General features: G+C 44.0%; 1 protein-coding gene across 7 annotated transcripts in view; it reads left to right on the plus strand.

The window, feature by feature from the left end:
• Positions 1-10: 10 nt before the first annotated feature.
• VASH1 (vasohibin 1) overlaps positions 11-20,073 on the plus strand; it is a 20,464-nt gene continuing 401 nt past the window's right edge. Inside the window, exons 1-9 of one of the 7 annotated variants that reach the window (XR_001522181.3) lie at positions 321-558; positions 5,098-5,186; positions 6,295-6,351; positions 7,402-7,476; positions 8,442-8,823; positions 9,232-9,344; positions 9,939-10,142; positions 10,858-10,902; positions 10,985-15,110. Coding sequence is in view for 3 of the 7 variants with exons in the window: in XM_015630954.3 (XP_015486440.1) it covers positions 406-558; positions 5,098-5,186; positions 6,295-6,351; positions 7,402-7,476; positions 8,442-8,823; positions 9,232-9,344; positions 9,939-10,011 (942 nt within the window). In the remaining 4 variants the exon portion in view is untranslated. The other 6 variants (XR_004497985.1, XR_001522180.3, XR_001522179.3 and 3 more) reach the window with 6 other exon arrangements.

The following is a 20,073-nucleotide window of genomic DNA, read 5'->3' on the forward strand; positions in this document are numbered from 1 at the left end:
GGCGCGCTGCCGCTGGCAGCCCCCGTCCGGCGAGGCGGCGGCACCGCGGGACGAGGAGCAGCAGGAGGAGGAGGGCGAGGAGGACCTTCGCGACGGCGGCGTCCCCTTCTTCGTCAACCGCGGCGGGCTGCCCGTGGATGAGCCCACCTGGGAGCGGATGTGGCGGCATGTGGGCAGGATCCACCCCGAGGGGGACCGGGTGGCGCAGAGGATCCGGGGCGCTGCCGACCTGCCCAAGGTGAGACCCCCCCCACTCTGGGGCTGGTGCGGCGCGGGGTCCCAGGGAAGCGCCCGGGGCTGACCTCTCCCACAGGGCGGACGAAGGGAAGGGAAAAGCGGCGGCATCCCGCTGGGAGGAGGCGCCCGCCTGTCCCCTAGGAGGCCGGTCTCTCCTGCTCGGGAGCGATGCTTCGGAAAAACGGGCCCCGGGACTGCTCTTGCCGGAAGCAAAGCCACGCTCCAAGTCGGAGTGCGAGAGGGTGTCTGTGGGGCTCTGCCCTGGCTGGTGCGCCAGTAGCACCCTCTTCTTCTGCGGCCTTGCTGGAAAACGGACTTCAGGTAGCTAATGTGTGAGCAGCCTAGAGGGGGAGGGCGGGAATGGGCAATATCTAAAGAGAAAGACTGGATAAATGATGAGAAGATGCGGAGAGTTAAATTTAGAAGAGCCCAAATACTTGTGGGGGATTGAGACAGGCGGAGGTGAACCTTTGAACCTGAAGAAACTCGATTTGGGTACAGTCTCCCACACCAAAAAGGCATTCTGGAACAGAACTGTGTGTGTCAAAAAAGACTTCTGATGCCAAACGTTTTAAGAGGAGTTAGCAAACGCTTGCAGAGCTTATTGCTAGTGTAGGGTCAGATGTGATTTCCAAGCATGTTCCTGTCCTTGCTGCAGAGAACTGTACGAAAAGAGGAACCACTGACCATTTCACTGAGCCTTGTACCATACTGAAACATTTGAATGTGAATTCTTGTGATTGTTGCTATCTGTATTGCATCTCAGCTGGAGAAAAATCTCTCCCTTTTAATGGCATACTGTGAACAAAAGACACTGCAAACATTTGGGTGTCACTCCACTGGGAGGTTGGAATGAATACAAGAGTATTGCCATCACTGTAATAGGGGAAATTCAGATACAAAAAGATGAACCTTTATCATCTCAGGCATTTTTAGCAAGGACTTACCTCCTTGGGAAATTAACATTGGAAAAACATGCTATTGTACAGTGCACAGACAATCCATACTGCTTTCCATGAGGAATTCTGGAGAAGCATGTGATGCAACATCCTTTGTGCAGTAGAGTCATAGGCATCTGTGGCAGCAGCTGGAACAAATCCTGAGTCCTGATTACAGTCCCTATTCTAAGTCCATTAGCCTTTCCTTCCTTTTCAGATTTCCTTCCTTTCCTCTGGCTGTCTTGAGCCTAAGTGAAGGCTAAAAACGTGTTTCAGATCAGTCAAAACACATACTACCTAATTTCCTAACCATAAGGACTGATTTGGCAAAAAAAGTTGAGGGAAATGGAAGAAAGCAGCTGACAAACAAGACTCCAGTAAATGACAGGGAAATACAGTGTTCAGTCCCTTGTTTTGGTCTTACGTGAAGAACTTCGCTCTTCTCACTTTATAGTCCTCATCCAAAAGGGTTACAGTTATGGGACACAAGTGGTCTGAGCTCTTGCAATAAGAGACAAAATTAGGTTGTTTTGTTTTGGAAGTTGTTGGATTTTGAGTTACTGAGGGTTTTTTTGCATCTGCTAGCACCCCTGGGAAACAGATCTATAAACTGTATTCAGCACTCTGCCATCTGAAACCCCATTCCCAAGCATACTCAGCGTATAACTGGAAGGATAGTGGAATTCGGGAAACCACAAGGATGGATGAGCTCTGTTTCCTTAGCTCCTTCTCCCCTGTAGGGATGTATTTTTTTATTTGAGGGCTGCTTACCATCACTTGTCTCTATGCCATCAAGTTTCTCTGAAAGGCTGGTGCAACAGATGAGAATCAGGGCAGTGAGTGTACTCTGCAGAGCTAGCTTCTTTGAAAAGCTGGGTTCTCTCCATGTGCTGGAAGGTGAATAATCCTTCTTAGGTGTTGGGAATGGGACCGTTACTTGCCTACGCCAAAATTTTGGCCGTGGATCATAGCCAGAATTTGGTGTTGGGGGAAATAACTCTCAAAAAAGCTGTCAATAAAATAAAATACTATAAAATGATGACCAGAGGAGGCTGTGATTAGACACATGTTTAGGCAGATCAGCATCAGGAGCTATGTCTCTCACTGGTGTCAGACAGCTCCTCTAGTCTCCCTTTACTTCCAGTAGACTTGGGGTGAGTGGGCATCAAGTGAGCAGGCTTGAGAGTGCCAGTCTCCTGTAGGTTGTGTTCTTTCCAGCAACAGGGTGGGATATTGCCTTGCTTCAAGCTGCTGGAACCATCAAACGGGTCCATGCTGGAAACACAAAGTGATGTGTGCTTGGCTCATAAAGAAATTATGGATTTTAAATGAGATGAGGGCAAAGACAGGAAGAATTTCATCTAATGGATTCAGACCGAGAGAGCCAGAAAAAAGAATCTGTTTTTTTTTCAGTCAGGCACTCAACCAAGGGTGATATTGCTCCTGTGTTATTTGCAGAAGGAAGAGTAGGGAGGTGCTTGGATGCACATAAGTACCATAAAATAAACTGTTGCTAAACTAGGCTGATGAGAAGAGCACCTCTGTGGTACGGATAAGGGTGGAGCTTTGCCTGTGCCTCCCTCCCATCTCCCTTTCCTCACATACAGCATGGCCCACTTAGTATATGAAAATCTCGATTGTTCTTGGGATCCCCTTTCTAAAAGCACAGTCCCGACCCCATGTAGACAGACAGCCTGCCAGGGTGCATGAATCAAGGAGTGGGCTGGTGCAGCTACTCCACACAAGTGATGAGGGATCAGTGCTGTGTTCATTTGGTCTGCTAAGCCTGGCAGAGGTTATATACTTTGGGAAATCTGGGCTCTCTTCTGTGCTCTCTCTCCAGCTTTCAGAATAGCTAAATGGAAGTCAAAATAGATCTGATTTCCTATCTTTCCTGTTATAAATAAATTCCTCTCTGCTTTCTGAAGGACTGTGAAAACTAACCTAATATTTATAGCTCTTCTGAAACGTGCAGTGGATGATGCTGGGGAAGAAGAAAGTGTAAGGATCTCTCATCCTGTCAGTGTGGAATTGAGGGATGAAGACCTTATTCCTCTCCTTCTGCTTGTATTTCCCTTTTAAAATGCTATAGACCTGATGCAAAAAGAAACTGTAGCCCAGTCTGGGCTGCAGGCCCAGATCTGAGCGAGAGCACAGTGTACTTTCATCAGTTTAATTACTTGAGGTGAAGGAGGCTGTTCCACATTAACTAGTCCCCTGCTGAACTGATTGCCATTGTGCTGTCTCAGTGTTTTGAGGAAAAGGAGATCTGGGGGTCTGTACTAGTAAAGGGAGGAGGAACTACCCACAATCATTAGTCTGTGCTGTCAACATGCACTTAATCTGTCTGTCTCCACTCAAAAGCATGAAAGTCTCCATGCTGAAGAAATGAAACAAATAGTCAGTCTGCCCTGATTGTTACCCCTTTCGTTGTTTCTGTGTGGAAATTATTTCCTATGACTCAGTGTGTCAGCTCACAGCATCCAAACTGACTCAGCTCATGCACTTCCAGAGATGGCACCATTCCTGTGCCATTCTCTGGAGCCTTCTCTACTCCTGCTGCAGCTGGACAAACCCAGTTTCACATCTGCTCCCACCATGGCTGTGCTGCCCCCTGCAAGTGAGGCAGCTGGTGCCTCTGCTTGATGCAAGGGGCAGCACCAGCCCACGTCAAGGATAACATGTCTCTGGTCCTTGTATGGTGGGGGAGCACAAGCGGGGTGCAACCATGTGGCAGGCCAGGACAGGGAACTGATCTGGCTGAAAACTACCCATGCTTGCTGGCTCAGCTTTCAGCTGCTCCAGGTGCCTGACCTGGCTCACCAGTCACTTGTACAAACACAGGACAGAAGAAGGAGTTATATGGAAATGAGTGTCCACAGAAATACATGTGAAGGGTGCACTAAGGAGTACCACTGGCTATGAAACCATGTCCAGCAGAGGCAGCTGTGCAGAGCAGAGCGGAAGAACTGGCTCTGAATCCCTTTTTCATAGCTGTGGATAGGCCAGTGCTGGGGGAAGTCTGAGGAGGAACTGTTAAAATGTTAAAAGCCAAACAACTGAGAAAAGATGCAGTCTGATGTTAGCAAGGTGCATGCAAGGCATGAGCTATCCTTCAGAAAGAAAATATTGGGCAGAAAGAAAATATCCAAGCCTGTCAGTCGTCCCAAACTTGTGTCTTCTCCTTTTTATTTATCCTGTGGACAGGTCCCTTCATTTTACTTAGACACATTTTCTTAGCTGCTGACAAGACTAGAGTTATCCCCTGTGGAGCAAATAGTGAAAATGGTGAGGAAAATCTGACTGGACCCCTAAGGCTGAGGCCTCAGAATGGAACAGCAGTCTGAAAGGTGAACATCCAAGAAGTCATTCTCTGACCATGTAATTCAAAACACCAGCCACTGCAGGGCAGGGAGTCATGTTGTCAAGCCTGTGTCCTAGTCAGTGCCAACTCATCTGAAATGCCAGGAAGCAATGAAGGACCTTTGCTACCTACCTACCCTTGCTTGCAGGACCATTCTACCCTCTGGTGATATTGGAAAACTCATTGTCCATTTTTGCCTCTTTCTTTTACTTTTGTTTCGTGCCTTTCAGTTTCAATACTCAAATGAGGCTATGCTCCCTCAGATCATAGTTTTCCTGTTTTGTGTCTCGCCTTGTGAGTTAATTCTATTTCGTCCAATGTTGCATAAATGCAGGACCTTTTCACGTAGTTTCTCTTGCAGCTTTGTGGTGATGCCTCATTCTGAATCCCTTCCCAATTTCCATTGTGGAAATAGAGGAATGTTTCTGGTGTGGTCACTTTGGGAAGCAAAGGGTCTGGTTTCAGAGGAACATGCTCGCTATAGTTATGTACCACTGAGTTCAGCAAGAAGCTGGAGAGGTTTGGAAGTAGTGATTTATGTTCTGTTCCTTATTTCAGATTCCCATACCAAGTGTGCCTGTGTTCCAGCCATCCACCCCCATCCCTGAGCGCCTGGAAGCTGTACAGCGCTACATCAGGGAGCTTCAGTATCCTTTGCTGTTATCTTACTCACTGGTGTGATAACTCAGGAAGAAAGAGCAAAAGGACTTTCTTTGCCTCTGACAAACAGAAAAGTTCTGAAAAGAAATGTAGCTGGAGGAGAACTGAAACTCTTTCCCTGAAAACAGAAAGCTGGACTTGGGATAATGATTTGTTTTGCTGCTCTGTTTCTTTTTTCTTTCTTTTTTTCCCAAGTTACCTTCTTGTTCTGTTCACTGCATGTAACAAATGGGCATGTTGTCAAAGGCCTTTCCCCACTACCCACTCTTCTAGGTCAGTAGCTTTACTGTGGTATTACATTAAAAATGCACATATCTGAGATGCTGACAGCCAGGTGTCAGATGTACTACAGACTGCATCACCTCATTGTTAAGGTGTGGGTGAGTTGTAGTGATGGGCAAACCTTCTCAGGTCATCCTGCTCAATCACTCTTCTCTGTCTAAACAACACCCAGCCACTCTGCTTTTGTCCATCTGTGGTATGCTGCCCCTTTATATGCAGAGCTGCCTGTGTGGCTGTGTTCTGGGAATGAGATTTCTCCATTCCTGTTGTGCTGGAGTGCATGTATATGCCATGCAAACACACTCTAATCTCACTGAGGAGATACAGATCTAACTCTGGCTTCAGCCCTAATTCAAGGTAAGAAGGCTGACCTTTTGGCATCTTTCACCCATTCAGGGTGGTTGTGATCTGGATTGGATCCCAGTCAATCAGAATAAGGTACCATGAATGTTTCATTGCTTCATGTATTATGTGTAGATTAGAGCAGGAAGAGATTTATCAAACTATTCTGCCCTGGTAACTGGAAAGCTGAGCAGAGCATGTGCTGTCAGCATGAACCTTTGGGAACTGGAGTGGAAACCCATGTGTGGGTATGAGGAAGAGAAGGATTGACAAGGAAATACAGTGGAAGTAAGGAGGAATTATAAATGGGAGAAATGCAGGAAAGGGAGGTAGGGATTTCCTTGTGTTACTGCTACATTTGTGGGATCATGACTTTGCTGTGAGACTAGTAAATAGCATGAAAGTCCTTAAGACAAGTTTTCTTCAAACTCTGCTTTCCAAGCTGCCAAGCCCTTAACTTCTTGCTTCCAGGTACAATCACACTGGGACACAATTCTTTGAGATTAAGAAGAGCAGACCTCTGACTGGGTAAGTGCTGGCAGCCTCTACAGTATTTAATCCTTTGTTGTTGGAGCCCTGTTATACACAATGCTTTTTCTCCATCCCCTGCCCAAGGTCTAGTGGCACTCAGGGCTTTCAGTACTGCAGCTGCATCCTGCCTCGGGTAACTTTGTGGTCTGTTGCCTGGGGCATAGCTGGGCAGAGCTGTGTCTGGTCTTTCTCAAGAAAGAGAGTAGTGGGTCTTTTGTCATGAATCAGTAAATCCAGTAAACCAAAGATAATGTGTTGCAAAAATGTGCATATTCTGCCTGCTTCTAATTGGAATGTAACTATATGAACTTCTGAGGGATTCTGAAATTAGGTCCTGCTCTACAAAAGCTTTGTGCAAGCCAAGTATCTTTATGGGTCTGACTTCATAGTTCCTGAGAGTAGTGCCACTGCAGAATCTAGGCTCATTAAGCTTTTGATGACTCATACTTTGAATGAGAAAGGGTATTCTCCTCACTGCAGTTTTTGGTAACTGCTGTGCTCCAGAAGTTCCTGGCAATAAGCACCTGATGTTCACTGACTCTCTTGAAGAGCATATGGAGAATCTCCCAAGATTGGCTTCTTACTATGGGTTTAGTCCATAGATTTATGTGAGTCTAACTGCCTTGTTTTGTAATCAGTCCAATGTCTCCTCCATGGTACTCACTGAACAGAGACTAGGGTTAATACCAGGGAAGAAGGCTTTATTTTCCTTGTGTGGCAAACACTGCTGGCTCTTGGTCCTTTGAGGTTTTACTTGTGGACACATTGGTGCTGTGGTCTCCCTGAGAACTCAGGTTGGCCAGTAAGCAGTTTGGCTCCAACCCACTGAAATGAATTCCTTGGAAGTAACAACAGCATGTGGCAGACACCTGGTTTGGATTTAATGTCTTCGTAAAGAAGATACTTGATTCTGTTCCCTATCCTCTGTGAACCACCCTCTCTCCTGGAAACCTACCTTACAAAATATAGTGGAAAAGGGCTGAACTGGCCACACTGATAACACGAGCCCTCTAACTGTCCTCATCTTTCCCTTGTCCCACTCTGCAGGCTGATGGACCTGGCCAAAGAAATGACCAAAGAGGCCCTGCCAATAAAATGCCTGGAAGCTGTGATCCTGGGAATGTATCCTTTCCTCTTGGAGTTGTGCATGTCTGCCCATCCTTGTGTTTTTGTCTTTGCTCTCTTGCTTGTGATGCTTTGAGGGAGGCGATAATATTGTCCCCAAGTCCCACGTTCCTCTGTTTTTTCCTCCCTAGTTCTCCCACAAAACCCCACCAAAGAAATCCAAATCCAAGCAATTCTCTAAAGTACCAGAACTTTGGAGTTGCTCTTCTTTCACCAAGAAGGGTGGTGCTGCTCTGGTCAGCCATATAAGATAGTAAAAGATAAAAGACATCTAAAGCAGAGCAAAAACACTAGCTAGAGTTAGGTCAGGAAATCCTTTGTGGATAGCATTGTTCCCTTACTGCCTGCATGTGTTCTGATTAAAATAACTTACAGATCCTCCCCAACTTCTAATTATGGTGTATGTCACTTACTAGTTTGGGCAATACCTTTTTTAGTTCTAGATGTCTAGTGTTATCTTTAAGTACACGTCTTTCCTAGCTGTCTTCCAGGTTTAGTTTGTGGTACTTGGGCTATAGGCTCTTCATGCACCTAGAGGGGCAGAGCGAATGGTTCAAAAGTGGAGGAGATTGGTGACTCTTTATCCTGAAGGTGTGTGAAACAGTAGCTAGCAAAACAGACTTAAACTAAGGAATAATGCTGAAGAGTTAACAATTTGGGAGCTATGGAATACAGTACACTTAGGGTTGCTAGCATTGCAACTTCTGCATCACAGAACTGCATCAAAATTAACTTCTCTTTGTTGACAAAAAGAGGCCAAGTCTGTGTTCCCCATAACCCAGATGAAAGTAGGGCAGCCTGCAATGAGCTGGGCTCTTGGCCTGGAGAACAAATCCTATCTATGTGATGCCTGAATCAATGGGGAGTCTGCTAAGCAGGCTGGGAGGGTCTGGAGCAGGTAGGATGTGTCTTGTCAGGAAACAGCTATCACCGGTTATTTCCTTAATAGTGGCTGCTGTCAGTTACCTCACCAACAACATGACCACACTGGACCGTTTCCCCATCAGCTTCAAAAGCCATTTCTCAGGGAACTACTTCCGACACATCGTGCTGGGGGTGAACTTTGGCGGCCGCTACGGGGCACTGGGCATCAGCCGACGTGAGGAACTTATGTACAAAGCACCTGTCTTCCGCACACTGAGCGAACTCATCTTTGACTTCGAGGAGGCGTATCGCCGCTGCTGGCACACTCTGAAAAAGGTGAAGCTGGGCCACTGTGTGTCCCATGACCCACACAGTGTGGAGCAGATTGAGTGGAAGCGCTCCATCCTGGATCTGGACAAGCTAACCCGGGAAGACTTTCGCAAAGAGCTTGAGAGACATGCCCGTGATATGAGGCTGAAGGTAAGCAGCGAGGATGGAGTAACTCACTACCACATCCACTGTCTTGCCTGGCTCTGGTGTACTGGGGGAATGAAGTGACAGGAAACTCTCCTAGATGTGTGGAGTAGAAAGTGAATTGGAGGCTGGGGCGTCTTTCTTACTGAATACCACTCACAGTATGCAGGCTGGTCCCTTAATGGATGCTCATGCAGTGCTGCAGTTGTGATTAGATTGGACTGTATACATTCCTTGGAGGCATAGCTGTCACTGTAACTTGGGTTTTTTCCCAACTTTTGCATTTTGATGCATTTGTTTCGCCTTTCTGTCTTTTTTTTTCCATATAATAAATCATTGTTAATTTTTGTGGGTTTTGTTATTACTCATATTGATTTTCTGCTCATGTAGCTCTTAATTTTATTTTTGTGGCAGATTGGGAAAGGAACTGGACCACCATCTCCCACCAAGGACAGAAAGAAAGATGTCTCCTCCCCACAAAGAGGTCAGGCCAGCCCCCATCGGCGAAACAGCCGTGGCGACCGACGGTGAGTGGGACTGCTGGGCAGGAGACCTATCTAAAATATCTGTTTTACTCAGACTCCACCTTGCTGTTTGGTTTTGGATCCCTCTGATGGTGTACTGGGTTTCTTTAGAACAGTGGATATTTCTCTGACCTGCAGTAGCATCCTTCCCTAGTCAGTACCATTGTGAGTTTATAATTGCTTAGGAAGTTGAGGGGACAGCTGGGGTTTTTTGCTTGCTTGTTTTGGCAGGGAGGAAGAAGGCAGCTCAAACAGACAGTGATGTTGGTAGCTGACTTTTAACCTTATTCATGGGTCTGAGCTCTGGTGTCTCACAGACCTGTGTCTAAAAGAGATTCCAAAAATTATTCTGCTGTCAGCAAGATTGTTTTCCTGATAATAACCTGGGGTTCCAGAATGGACCTCCTACTTCCTAACTTGCATTCTATTCTGTTGAGATCATTGGGAGAATTACTGGAGGCTGCAGAATAGTCCTGTCCTCAGTAGTGAAAGATTGGTCTGAAGCTCTGTGTACCTTTTCCTGTGCTGCCATCTCTATGTGCAGCATCACCTGACTGAAAACAGTTTCTGAAGAGTTGTTACCTTCTTTGCTCACAGGCCATCTGGTGAGAAGAAGCCTGCCGATTCCAAAGCCATGCCAGACCTCAATGGGTACCAGATCCGGGTGTGAAGAGAGCTGTGCCTTGTGTGCCTGGCTCCATGGACTTCTTGCTGGCCACAGCTGGGACCTGGATCCACCTGCAGTGATTCTGACAAATGGGACAGGGGAGTGGGAGCAAAAGGGAGTGCTGATTTTCCCAGGTACTTATTAGTGGGCCAGTCCCAGAGCTGGATCCCATGGGTCCCAGAGGATTCGCCTGCCTGTTTCTGGGAGAGGTGACCATCTTAATTCACTTAAGTATTTTTTTTTAAAAAAAAAAAGAAAAAAAAAAGAAAAATGTCTGTACATTAGCGGGAGTTTGCTTCAGGAAGAATATGAAATGAGTGGGGTCAGTGGACTTGCTATCTTTGCCTTGACAGCAAGTAGATGAAGCATCTTGTCAACAGTACTTCTTCCCTGTCTGCACAGAAGTCTTCAATCCCTGCAATGTCTGCAGGGCTGTGGGAGAAGTGATGCTGGAATGGGATGGCCCCTGAATCTTGTACAAAAACTCCTGGTTTTGTCATTATGAACACTTTGTTTATCATTGCTCTTGTGAGAGATAGGTCCGAATTTGCTCAGCCTGATTTATTGACCATACAAAGTCTTCTCATACAGAAAAAACACATCTTTTATGTTTAGTCCTGCCTATTTCAAAGCATTTCATTGTCTCTGAGGGGGTAGACAATGGAATGCTGGTGAACTTTCTGGTCCTTTGGTGGTTGAGTGGATCAGGATATGCCTATACCACTGCTACATGAAAACTGGCACAGAGACTTCAATTGTTCCAGCAATGGGGATGGGGTGGGTGGGGGCTGCTGGAAAACCTGAACTTCCCATCATCTCTTCATCAGCTTTCTCTCCATTAATTTCTAGTGGCTGCTTCTCAGAAAGCTTGTGGCAGGCACTTCAGTCACTGAGGTACGAGTTTTAAGAGTAAATAGTTAAAAGAAGGATGTAATAATGTGAACAAGTTTTACAAGCATTTTTTTCCTTTCCACAGGCTCTTGGTCCTTCCTCCCTGTAATGTTAGTGCCAGAGTTACATACACCTTCTTTGTGAGAAGCTCTGCTTGAGGAAATTGCAGCTGCTTTCCTGAGAGCTCACCCTGGAGCCTCCTGAAAGCAGTTCCCACCCCAGTTCCAGAGCTGTGCTTGTGTTCTGGCTCTTTGGATAGATGCAGTATGTAACAGCACTGCTTAGACTAACCTTCCCCAAAGGGCTGGGCTGTTCTGCCACTTGTGGCCTTGACTTCCTATGCTTCTTTTGGGGGAGTGCTGTACTACTGATTAAGCAGTGTAATGCTTGTCAGAAATCTGGAGTGTTGTCAGACCTCTTTGTTTGAGGCCTAGGGCATGAGAACAGTGGGATTTCCAGAAGTCAGAACAGCATGGTCTTAAAGTGATTTGGATGCATGGATCTAGGGAATGCAAAAACTGAGCTTGGGAGTAGGAGTATCCTGGAGAGAAACAGTCTTGTTTTATCACAGTACTGACAAAGAGCTAAACTTTCTGAAATACTACATATTTAATTTTGTTAGAACTGGACTTATCCTTTCTTTATTTGTTAGAAACATGATGGAGCTTAGCTCTACTAGTTTTTTTGTTGCAGTATTCCTGTGCCACATCCTCATAATAAGCAGAGCTATTTTGGTGGCAGAGAATGGGTTCTTAACCCCAAACAAATCAGCTCTTCTGCCCAGTTAAAGCAGTTAATCCTCGAAGCACCACCCACAAGTGATTTAACTCAGGCCTTACAGGTTGCTAATTGTACATCCTTAACTGTGATGTAACTTGCAAGGCATATCCGTAGCACTGCAGTCGGCTCCTTCCAGTCTCCCTTTGTAGTCTGTACTTTTCTGCTGTGCTGTACAACCAGAAGGAAAATCTGTAAGAAGGTGGCAGAACTTGCTGCTGAGCTAAGAGAAGGTTAATCCAGAAGAGGATGCCAGTTTCCACAGTGCAGTGCAACACCTGTCCACTCCCTTATATTCCAGGGATATTACATATAATATGTAATATTATGGTACATGCAACAATTGCAGTTGAAAGCAGCAGTGAGCCAAGCACCCCTTTGAACATGTCCTCTGGTCATTTTTATGTGGATGTAAATTAACATATTTAGTGTCTGGATGCTAATGATGATGTTAGCTGTAAAGGCACAACAGTTACCTGTAAATAATATGGGCCACTTGAAAGCCACAAACTGCCTTTGCATAATGTTTGCTATGCAGCGGACTGAAAGTTCAGATGCCACTGTGAATCATATGATAAATACAGCAGCAGTCAGCAAGGGGAAACTGACTGTCAGGTTTTATTAAAGTGGATGAAATCTAGAGTTTAAAAAAAATTATAAAAGATACCTAGAATGCATCGTCACCATGACTTTGTTTAGTTGATTAGTTAGTTAATTCAAAGCAACTGAGAGCTCTAGAGAGTAATTATTAATTTAATACAGAGAACATTGAATAACTGGGCAGACTTGAGCTTTTTTAGATGGAAAGGGGAAATGTGGGGGTGGGAGTAAGACTTTAAAACAGATGAGACAAGTGACAGGTCAGCTACAAGTTAATGATGCTTTCTTGAGAGTGGGGCAACAGAGGTGTTCAGCAGTGTTAGATCACCAAGGCAGAATGGCTTAAAACAAAATGCTTTGTTTGACTTTGTAATTAAGTGCTTTCCTGCAGGATGTAACTGAGACCAATAGCTTAGAAAACCAAAGGAAATGGCTGTTTAAGATATGAATTACAGGCAGAGTTCAAGGTCTCTTAATCCTCAGCTGCAGCTAGACAAGAACATCCTCTTTCAAGATTTCGTTGCACAATTATATATGTTAGGAAGTATTTAATTCTTTGCTTGTATCTAATGTTGATTAACTTTTCAAGATGGACTCAGGAGCAGACAAGTGCCCTCTGCTAGGGTTAATATTTCAAGCCTTCTACTGGGTTTCTGTGTGTCATAGAATTCCTTCTCCTTACTATTTCTGTATCTCCAGTTTAGCAGATGGTACAAGAAACTGGAAAAGAACTATAGGGTTCTCCCCTTCTTGCTCTTACTCCCCCATCTTTGTAAAAGGATGAATCACATCAATACAAAGCTTTGTTTCCTTTCTAACAAACAAGAACACATCCTTCCATGACAGAGAAGATTAATGAAATCTAGCTTTATGCTGTAAGAAACCTGAGGGCACAAGACAAACTTTAGCACTTCATTTTCTTTCCTCCTCCATCTACTTGGTCTGGTTTCTGGTCTGTCTCCCTTTAGCCAACCATAAAGAAAAAAGGCTGCTGATGAGAGTCTTTCACTTCTGCAGACTTTAGAGCTATAGAGAAGGAATGACAATGTAACTCATATTCCTTTAGTGCCTGCAGAACAAGGAAGATGGATCTCAAGGTGTCCTATTAATTTTTTAATGCTAAATATTAATAGGGTCACTCATGTAGCTATGTGATGTAAATTTCACTGCTCAGTAGGTCTCACCTAATGTCTGTTCTGCAGTACAAGTCCTGTGAACTCTGTGGAAAGGAACCGTGTTTGTATACTAGGAATGGATAGACACTGCCTGCATTGTATTGTAAAGCTGAGGTGAGCTTTGAAAGACTTCACAAATGCTGACCTATTACTGGCAAAAGTATTCTAAATGTAAAGCAAACCTTGAAATAAGCACCCTTCTTTATACTTTTATGTAGACAAGTCCCTTGATACCTGGCCAAATGCAATTTTTTTAATGGGCAGATTCATTAGTGAGCGAAATTTTCTGCTACAGCATCACTCTGATACAAACTTTGTATATTAAAGAGCAAGGTTGGGTGTCCATCAGTCTGTGACACACTAGCCTTTTTTTTTAACTGGTAGAAACTAAAGGAGTCTTTAGGAACTTGAGGTGTGTTAGCAAGTGTTTTAGGTGGGACTGGAGTGCTTTTTTTTCAGTTTCTATTTTACCTGTGGGCCAGGGTATGCGTCAGTACATAGTACCATTGGAGGATCTATCAGAATTTATGGCTCCAGAACTGTAGTTGAAACATTCTTTCTGTTCACATAGTAGCTGTATTTTTGAAACATACTTTCTGCTCACATAGTAGTTGTATTGGTGTTTTCAACTCTGCACATAACAGGATGAATTGTCTCAAGTATTTCAGGTGAAAGCCTTAATCAGGTCCCTGCCCCATAAGGCAGGCTCATGTGTGGTGTTGTATAGACTGGAAGATGACTGTCCTTAAAATTTCAGAGTTTAAGAAACCATAATGAACAGAAGAAAGCTCTTGCTTGCCAAAGGGCAAGAGTCTGGATTAGATTGGCTTGACTTTGCTCCAGTGGCTCTGGCTAATCACTTTGGGTGGTTGCTTTAGCTACCTGCTTCTTCTGAGTGAAGTATTTCAAGTGGTCCTGATGATCAAACAGTAGGTATAGGCAGGGGGTGTCCCAGCTGTATTGTGTGTGCAAGTCTGGCTGAAATAACACCACACATTCCAGTGGCCTTGCACTGTTGTCCTGACAACATTTAGACCTGCATTATGGATTTATAATTTTACTTAAAGCAAGTGCTATTCTGGCTTGTTGTTTGCTCTCGCAGAGCAAGGTGGAGATGGCCCCTCTACAGCCAAGCTGAACTCCTTAGGGAATTTAATACTTTTGTGTGTCTTCTGAGCAGGTGTTTACTTGTATCACAACTACTCTCCTTCAGTGGTGCCCTAGCCCTTTCTGCTCAAGGGCAACTCAGTTTAGGCCCAGAAGGCTACTGAATCCCCCATAATCTCTGCAGAGCAGAGTTTCCCTCCGGGTCAGGGTTGAGATGGTGCTAGTGGGACCAGAGCGGTCCCCTTCCGTGCGCATCAGTATTCTACCCCAGCACTGATAGGGTGCTCCTAAACCATTTACATCTTTTATCACTGGGACAGCTCAGAACTAAGAAATGGAAAGTTTCTTTATTTACAAACAGTATAATATGTGTCTTTTTGTAATTAATCAGTGTGGTTCTGTGTTCTTACGTAGCCAACACAGAATTTTTATTTAGATTTAGTTTTTACTGCACTTCCCATGGCCCTCATGTTGATACTTTTTCCTGCTTCCTTTGACACTTAGACAATAAAATTCCCTCTGTACTGCTCTCAGCTTGTGCAGAGAAAACAAGTTGTCTGTACTGTCCTTCTTTCTGCTTTAAACCTTCCCATTACATGTCAGCTGAGAAGTCAAAGGGACAGCCTTGAGTGATGGTATCAGGCAAATTATGGAAAGATGTCCTGTACTCTACACTAACGGACATGAAATAATCCTCATCTTCCTCTAATCATGTGAACAGGTGAGTATGTCTGTGCAGACAAAGGCAGATGCCAGAGTATGTATGTAGCTATTTAGTAAAGGCCAGAATTCACATTTTCCTCTGGAATCTGCCATCAGTCAGGCTGGATGGGAAAAAAAAATCAGTGCAGGCAACGTCAAAAATTTCAGTCTTGCAACACTGTAACAAGCAATACTGTAAGGGTTAATACAAACCTCTTCTTGCACTGCTCAACTCTTCAATGTTCAATTCAGTCTCCCTTCCTGGTCTGAAAAGCAATTCTGCTCTAAATCTGTGTTTAGTGACCTTCCAGACTAATGACCTCACCAGGACTTCTCAAGACAAATGCTGGGTTAATAAAGGACAGTCAGCTGCAAGATTCAGTGCAAGGATCCCCAGGAAGTGGATCCAACTTTATTCAGGCTATCATCTTTCAGGCATAACATACCCCTTCTCTCCAGGGAAATGAGTAATAGCTGGGACCAGGGCCAGGATGTAGGCAAGCCTACAGTGTGTATAGGAAAGGAAGAAACATTCTCTGACCTGTTACTCCAAAGAGAAAGGCACATGCAATAGTCCATCTTAGCCAAGTTAATTATACGAACAGCTTCTGCCCTGAGGGAAAGTAATTGCACAGCTCTAAACATCTACTTCACATGCTTGCTTGAAACACCCTCTGCTCCATGTTTTCTAGATTTTGCTTTAAAACAGGTAACTTCTATATCCCCTATGGATGTATAGATCAGGGTGATTACTAGACTCACTACTGGAGTGAGAACAGCAAAACAGTGATGCAGCCACAGACTTTCTGCTCCTCTTACTACAAGCTTTTCCCCTGCTACTGGTTGTTCCTGCAGTTTTAGGTTTTCCAGTCAGTTAAGATATTATGCTCCTTGGACCTTAAGTGGAAATTTTTTATTATGGGAAGGCTAAACAACATGTTGAAGCAGAAAATAAACAAAAAAAAACCCCCCCAAAAAAAACCCAAAAAAACCCACACCCTGTCAGTTTCTACACTGAGAGGCCCAAGACTTAAGGCTCTCACATGTCCAAAAGCACACAGAAATTCATTCATGAGAGAGTGAGACTGAGCCTTAAGAGCACCATTCATGCAGAGACTGCAGGATTATGGCAGGCAAAGGCATATGACATGCTATGGATAGCAGGCCATTACAGAAAAAAATAGCTCAGCCAGGTTTGCTTTTATGGATTATATTTTTATTATGGCAAAGAGTGAGTGCCATCCTATCTCTAACCTCATTTTAAGGGATGAAAGGAAGAGAGGAATAACTACTGCATTCATCTACTCCCAGTTCAAGAGCAGCTCCAGACACTGGCCAGTAATTGAATATATAGAATAAATAAGGCTTTGCATCCAGAAAGAACAGAAAAAAAAAAAAACCTGAATAAAATCGCTAAGGCTTGAAGCCAAGTCTTTTTTTCTTTCTTTTTTGGTGTGTATAAATTAAAGACTGGATGGCACAAATACATCTTTTGTTGTAGCACAAGCCAGTGTCTAGCCTAGCTCTTCTCCCATTTGCCAGACCTGGACCTTGAAAGCTGCTGTGTTTGTCTTATCAAAGTTAAAAATAAATTTCCAGCAATTATACAAGAGCACAAGAATGTATAGTCTAAATCTGAAAGAAAATAAATACAATTTTAAATAAATAAAAAGAAAAGTAGCCTTAAGACTAGAATGACATTTTCAGTGGAAGCTGGAGGACAACTTGCCTTGACAGGAGAAGCCAAATGTTTACAGCTGACAAAAAGAGTTACAGGCATGCCAGCTGTTAAATCTGTCATCTTGGTTATCATTGTAGCAGGTGAGTTCTCTTCAGAAACTAAGTATCATACTTAGAAACACAATGCAGTATATTCAATTCAACTTGTGCATTTCAGCATGAGAGCATTATGGGAAGCACTAGGGGCCAGGCAGCTGCAGTCTGGCAAGCAGCAGGTAACAGCCAGCAATTCCATTAGTCTGCACAACAGGAAGCCTGAAAGGAGATGGTATCCCACTAATGCTCGTCTGCTTCCCCCTTTAGGTAAGCAACAAAAGGGTTCATCTGCATTTGGATGACCCATGTATATGTGTGCACATTTCTGAACAGTACATCCAATAAATGTTCAATACTGAGATGGTGGCAATGGGTTCAGATATTGGACTGGAGCAGCACCCTGCTTTGCAGACTGATTGCCAACACCATCAACACATCATTAAGAGTAGGACTCGTACCTTGATCTGCTGAGATGCTGAACTTCTTACGACCTCTTGGAGACTCCTCAGAGAAGAAAAACTAAGGTCAAGTATATTTCAGATTTCTGCCTTCACAAAGCAGGTGGCGTACAGAGCACTAACAAGAAATCTGAAACTCATTTTTTTTGTTTTATATAACAAGTGTTATTCCCATCTAAGTGTTCATTTCAGAGCTCCCACTCCTCCCACTTAATTCTTCAAGGATGAGGAAACCCACTATCTTACATCCTGACACCTTTTAAATATTGCATTTATAATAAAATTTACCCCTAGAGAATTGCACCCATAACTTCTAACTGAAGAAATACAGCTGCAGAAAAAAATAAACATCAGTAACTCAGAAAGATAACTGGATAGAGCAGTCATGGGAAAACAGCTGCTGGAGAGATAGCTCATAAGAAAAAGGCGTGGAGAAAGAAGACTTCAAGCAGCAGCCAAGTTTCATTTATTAAGAACAGGAAAGAAGCTAGAGCAATTATATTGTTTACCACTCCTCCCATCCCATGTAATTGGGAAAACTGATTATGAAGGGCAACCTCCTGAAGCAATGAACATAAAACTGAGAAAATGAAGGAAGTCCAATTTCTATCTAAATACCATAACTAAATACTGCTTCGCAGCTGTGGTGCAAAATAAGCTAGTTTTTAGCAAAGATAATTCGTCGAATACTTGACTGCCTCTCTACAGCTGCATGCTCCTGCAGCTTAGGAGACTGCTAACAGGGAACATACACACACTGCCAGTGGTCTCTGGCATCACCTCCCCTAAGCACCAGTCTCCCTGAACTCTACATCACTACTAAGGCGATGTAGCTGGTTACCTCTGTGACACCTTCCCTTTCTGAGCATTACAGATACAGCTGTTCTACTTTCATAACTATTACAGACCTCCCTGTAATTCATCAGAAAGCTGTGTTAATGACAACTCATCGTGCATTTATGTCCAGAAACAGTTCTAAGAGCAACATCTGGAATCTGAGTTCTGCATCCCATTACAAAGCTCATTATCACAAGCTCTGATTGTGTGCTATTCTTAAAGCATCACAGAACACATTGTTTTCTCCCAACAACTGTATGCTAGTTGTGATTTTATGGTTAGGAACTTTCTACCCACCCCACCTGCAAACCTCTCCTATAATCCCACACAGTCAAGAGGCATTCACAGCTCACCAGATCCATTAGATATTAACTCCAAATTGCTCTAGAACACAGGGGTTTTTATTTTCCTGAAAAAGACCACCTCTGTAAGAGTCCATACGAGAGCTTCTGGGACAGTGGTCAAAATAAACACAGAGATCAAGTCTTCAACTCTGTTTCTATGCAGTCCCTAGCAATGGTCCCGCATTTCTACCGTAGTTTCACCTATCAGTGCCCAACAAAGCATGTGTAGGCCAGGGCTTTGAGAGCTGCAAGTCACCCTGGGAGCACTATAACCTCCAAAAAGAATAAGGGGACTTGTGGGCATTGTTCTGGGGTTTCTCTGCATGTGGCTCCATATCCAGTGTTCAAAAATTTAACAGTTCCAAGTCCATACTATGTTATTTCATGCATGGAAAGGGAAAGCATTAGTTTGACCTGTGCAATATTAGATTTTCCAGCAAAGTATAGATGGAACCTTAAAACCTCCCCAAGATACTTCTATGCAATTTCCCCACAAGTCAAGGTTTTGGTTTACATAAAATGAAAAAGCACTTATGATACTGGAACACACCACCTGAGTTACATCACAGGACTGGCAGGGTGCTTCAGGCAGTGCAGTGTCAACCAGTTCATCTGCTGGGCTATGGTGCACACCTTCGGGGTCTCAAGAGAGCTCAGTCTGGCTCTCTTATGGGTGGCTTTCATTCACACATATGCACACTCACACATATACACACACCTCCTCACCAACTGACCTCAGACACAGCTAGTAATTACAATAGAAGCAGATAGCTAAAGTTCTAAGTGCCAACACCATGTGTCACAGAATTTTTTGTGGTGCTTTTGGTTGGTTGTTGTTAAACTTTTACTGTCTTCTAAGGTTCCTATTACAAAGTTAACAGCAGGAAGGAGTCATCTGCAACCAGGCTGCCTTCTGGCAACCTCTTTTTGAGCCAGATAGAAAGCAAAGCTCTCAGTTCACCCTTTCCTTCCCTCCCTTTATAAATACAAACACTTACAAAATCAGAGTACTTGCAGAAACCAGTCAAACTGTGAGATAAACATAGACATATAAATGCACACCTCTACACCCATCCCTCCCCATGTTCCAGTGCCATGCCAGAACTATTACCTAAGGGCAAAATTATTCACACCCCCTCAAGACTGCTGTTCACTTACAGAAAATCACAGATGGTAGCAACAGCCATCCACACATCACCAGACAAATACCACACCATCTGGCAGGGTAAGAAGGGAATATGCAGTCCTCATATGCTCATAAAGGTACAGAACACAACCCCCCCCACACCCCATACACACACCTTGTTTTTGTAGTTAATGGAAGTGAGCTGTAAAAAATCAGCAGTATTTCCTTCTTAGAGAGGAGGGCAAGGGTTCCTGAATGCAAATCTTTCTTTT

Source organism: Parus major, chromosome 5 (genome assembly GCF_001522545.3).
Source record: "Parus major isolate Abel chromosome 5, Parus_major1.1, whole genome shotgun sequence".
In the NCBI taxonomy this organism is placed as follows: domain Eukaryota; kingdom Metazoa; phylum Chordata; class Aves; order Passeriformes; family Paridae; genus Parus; species Parus major.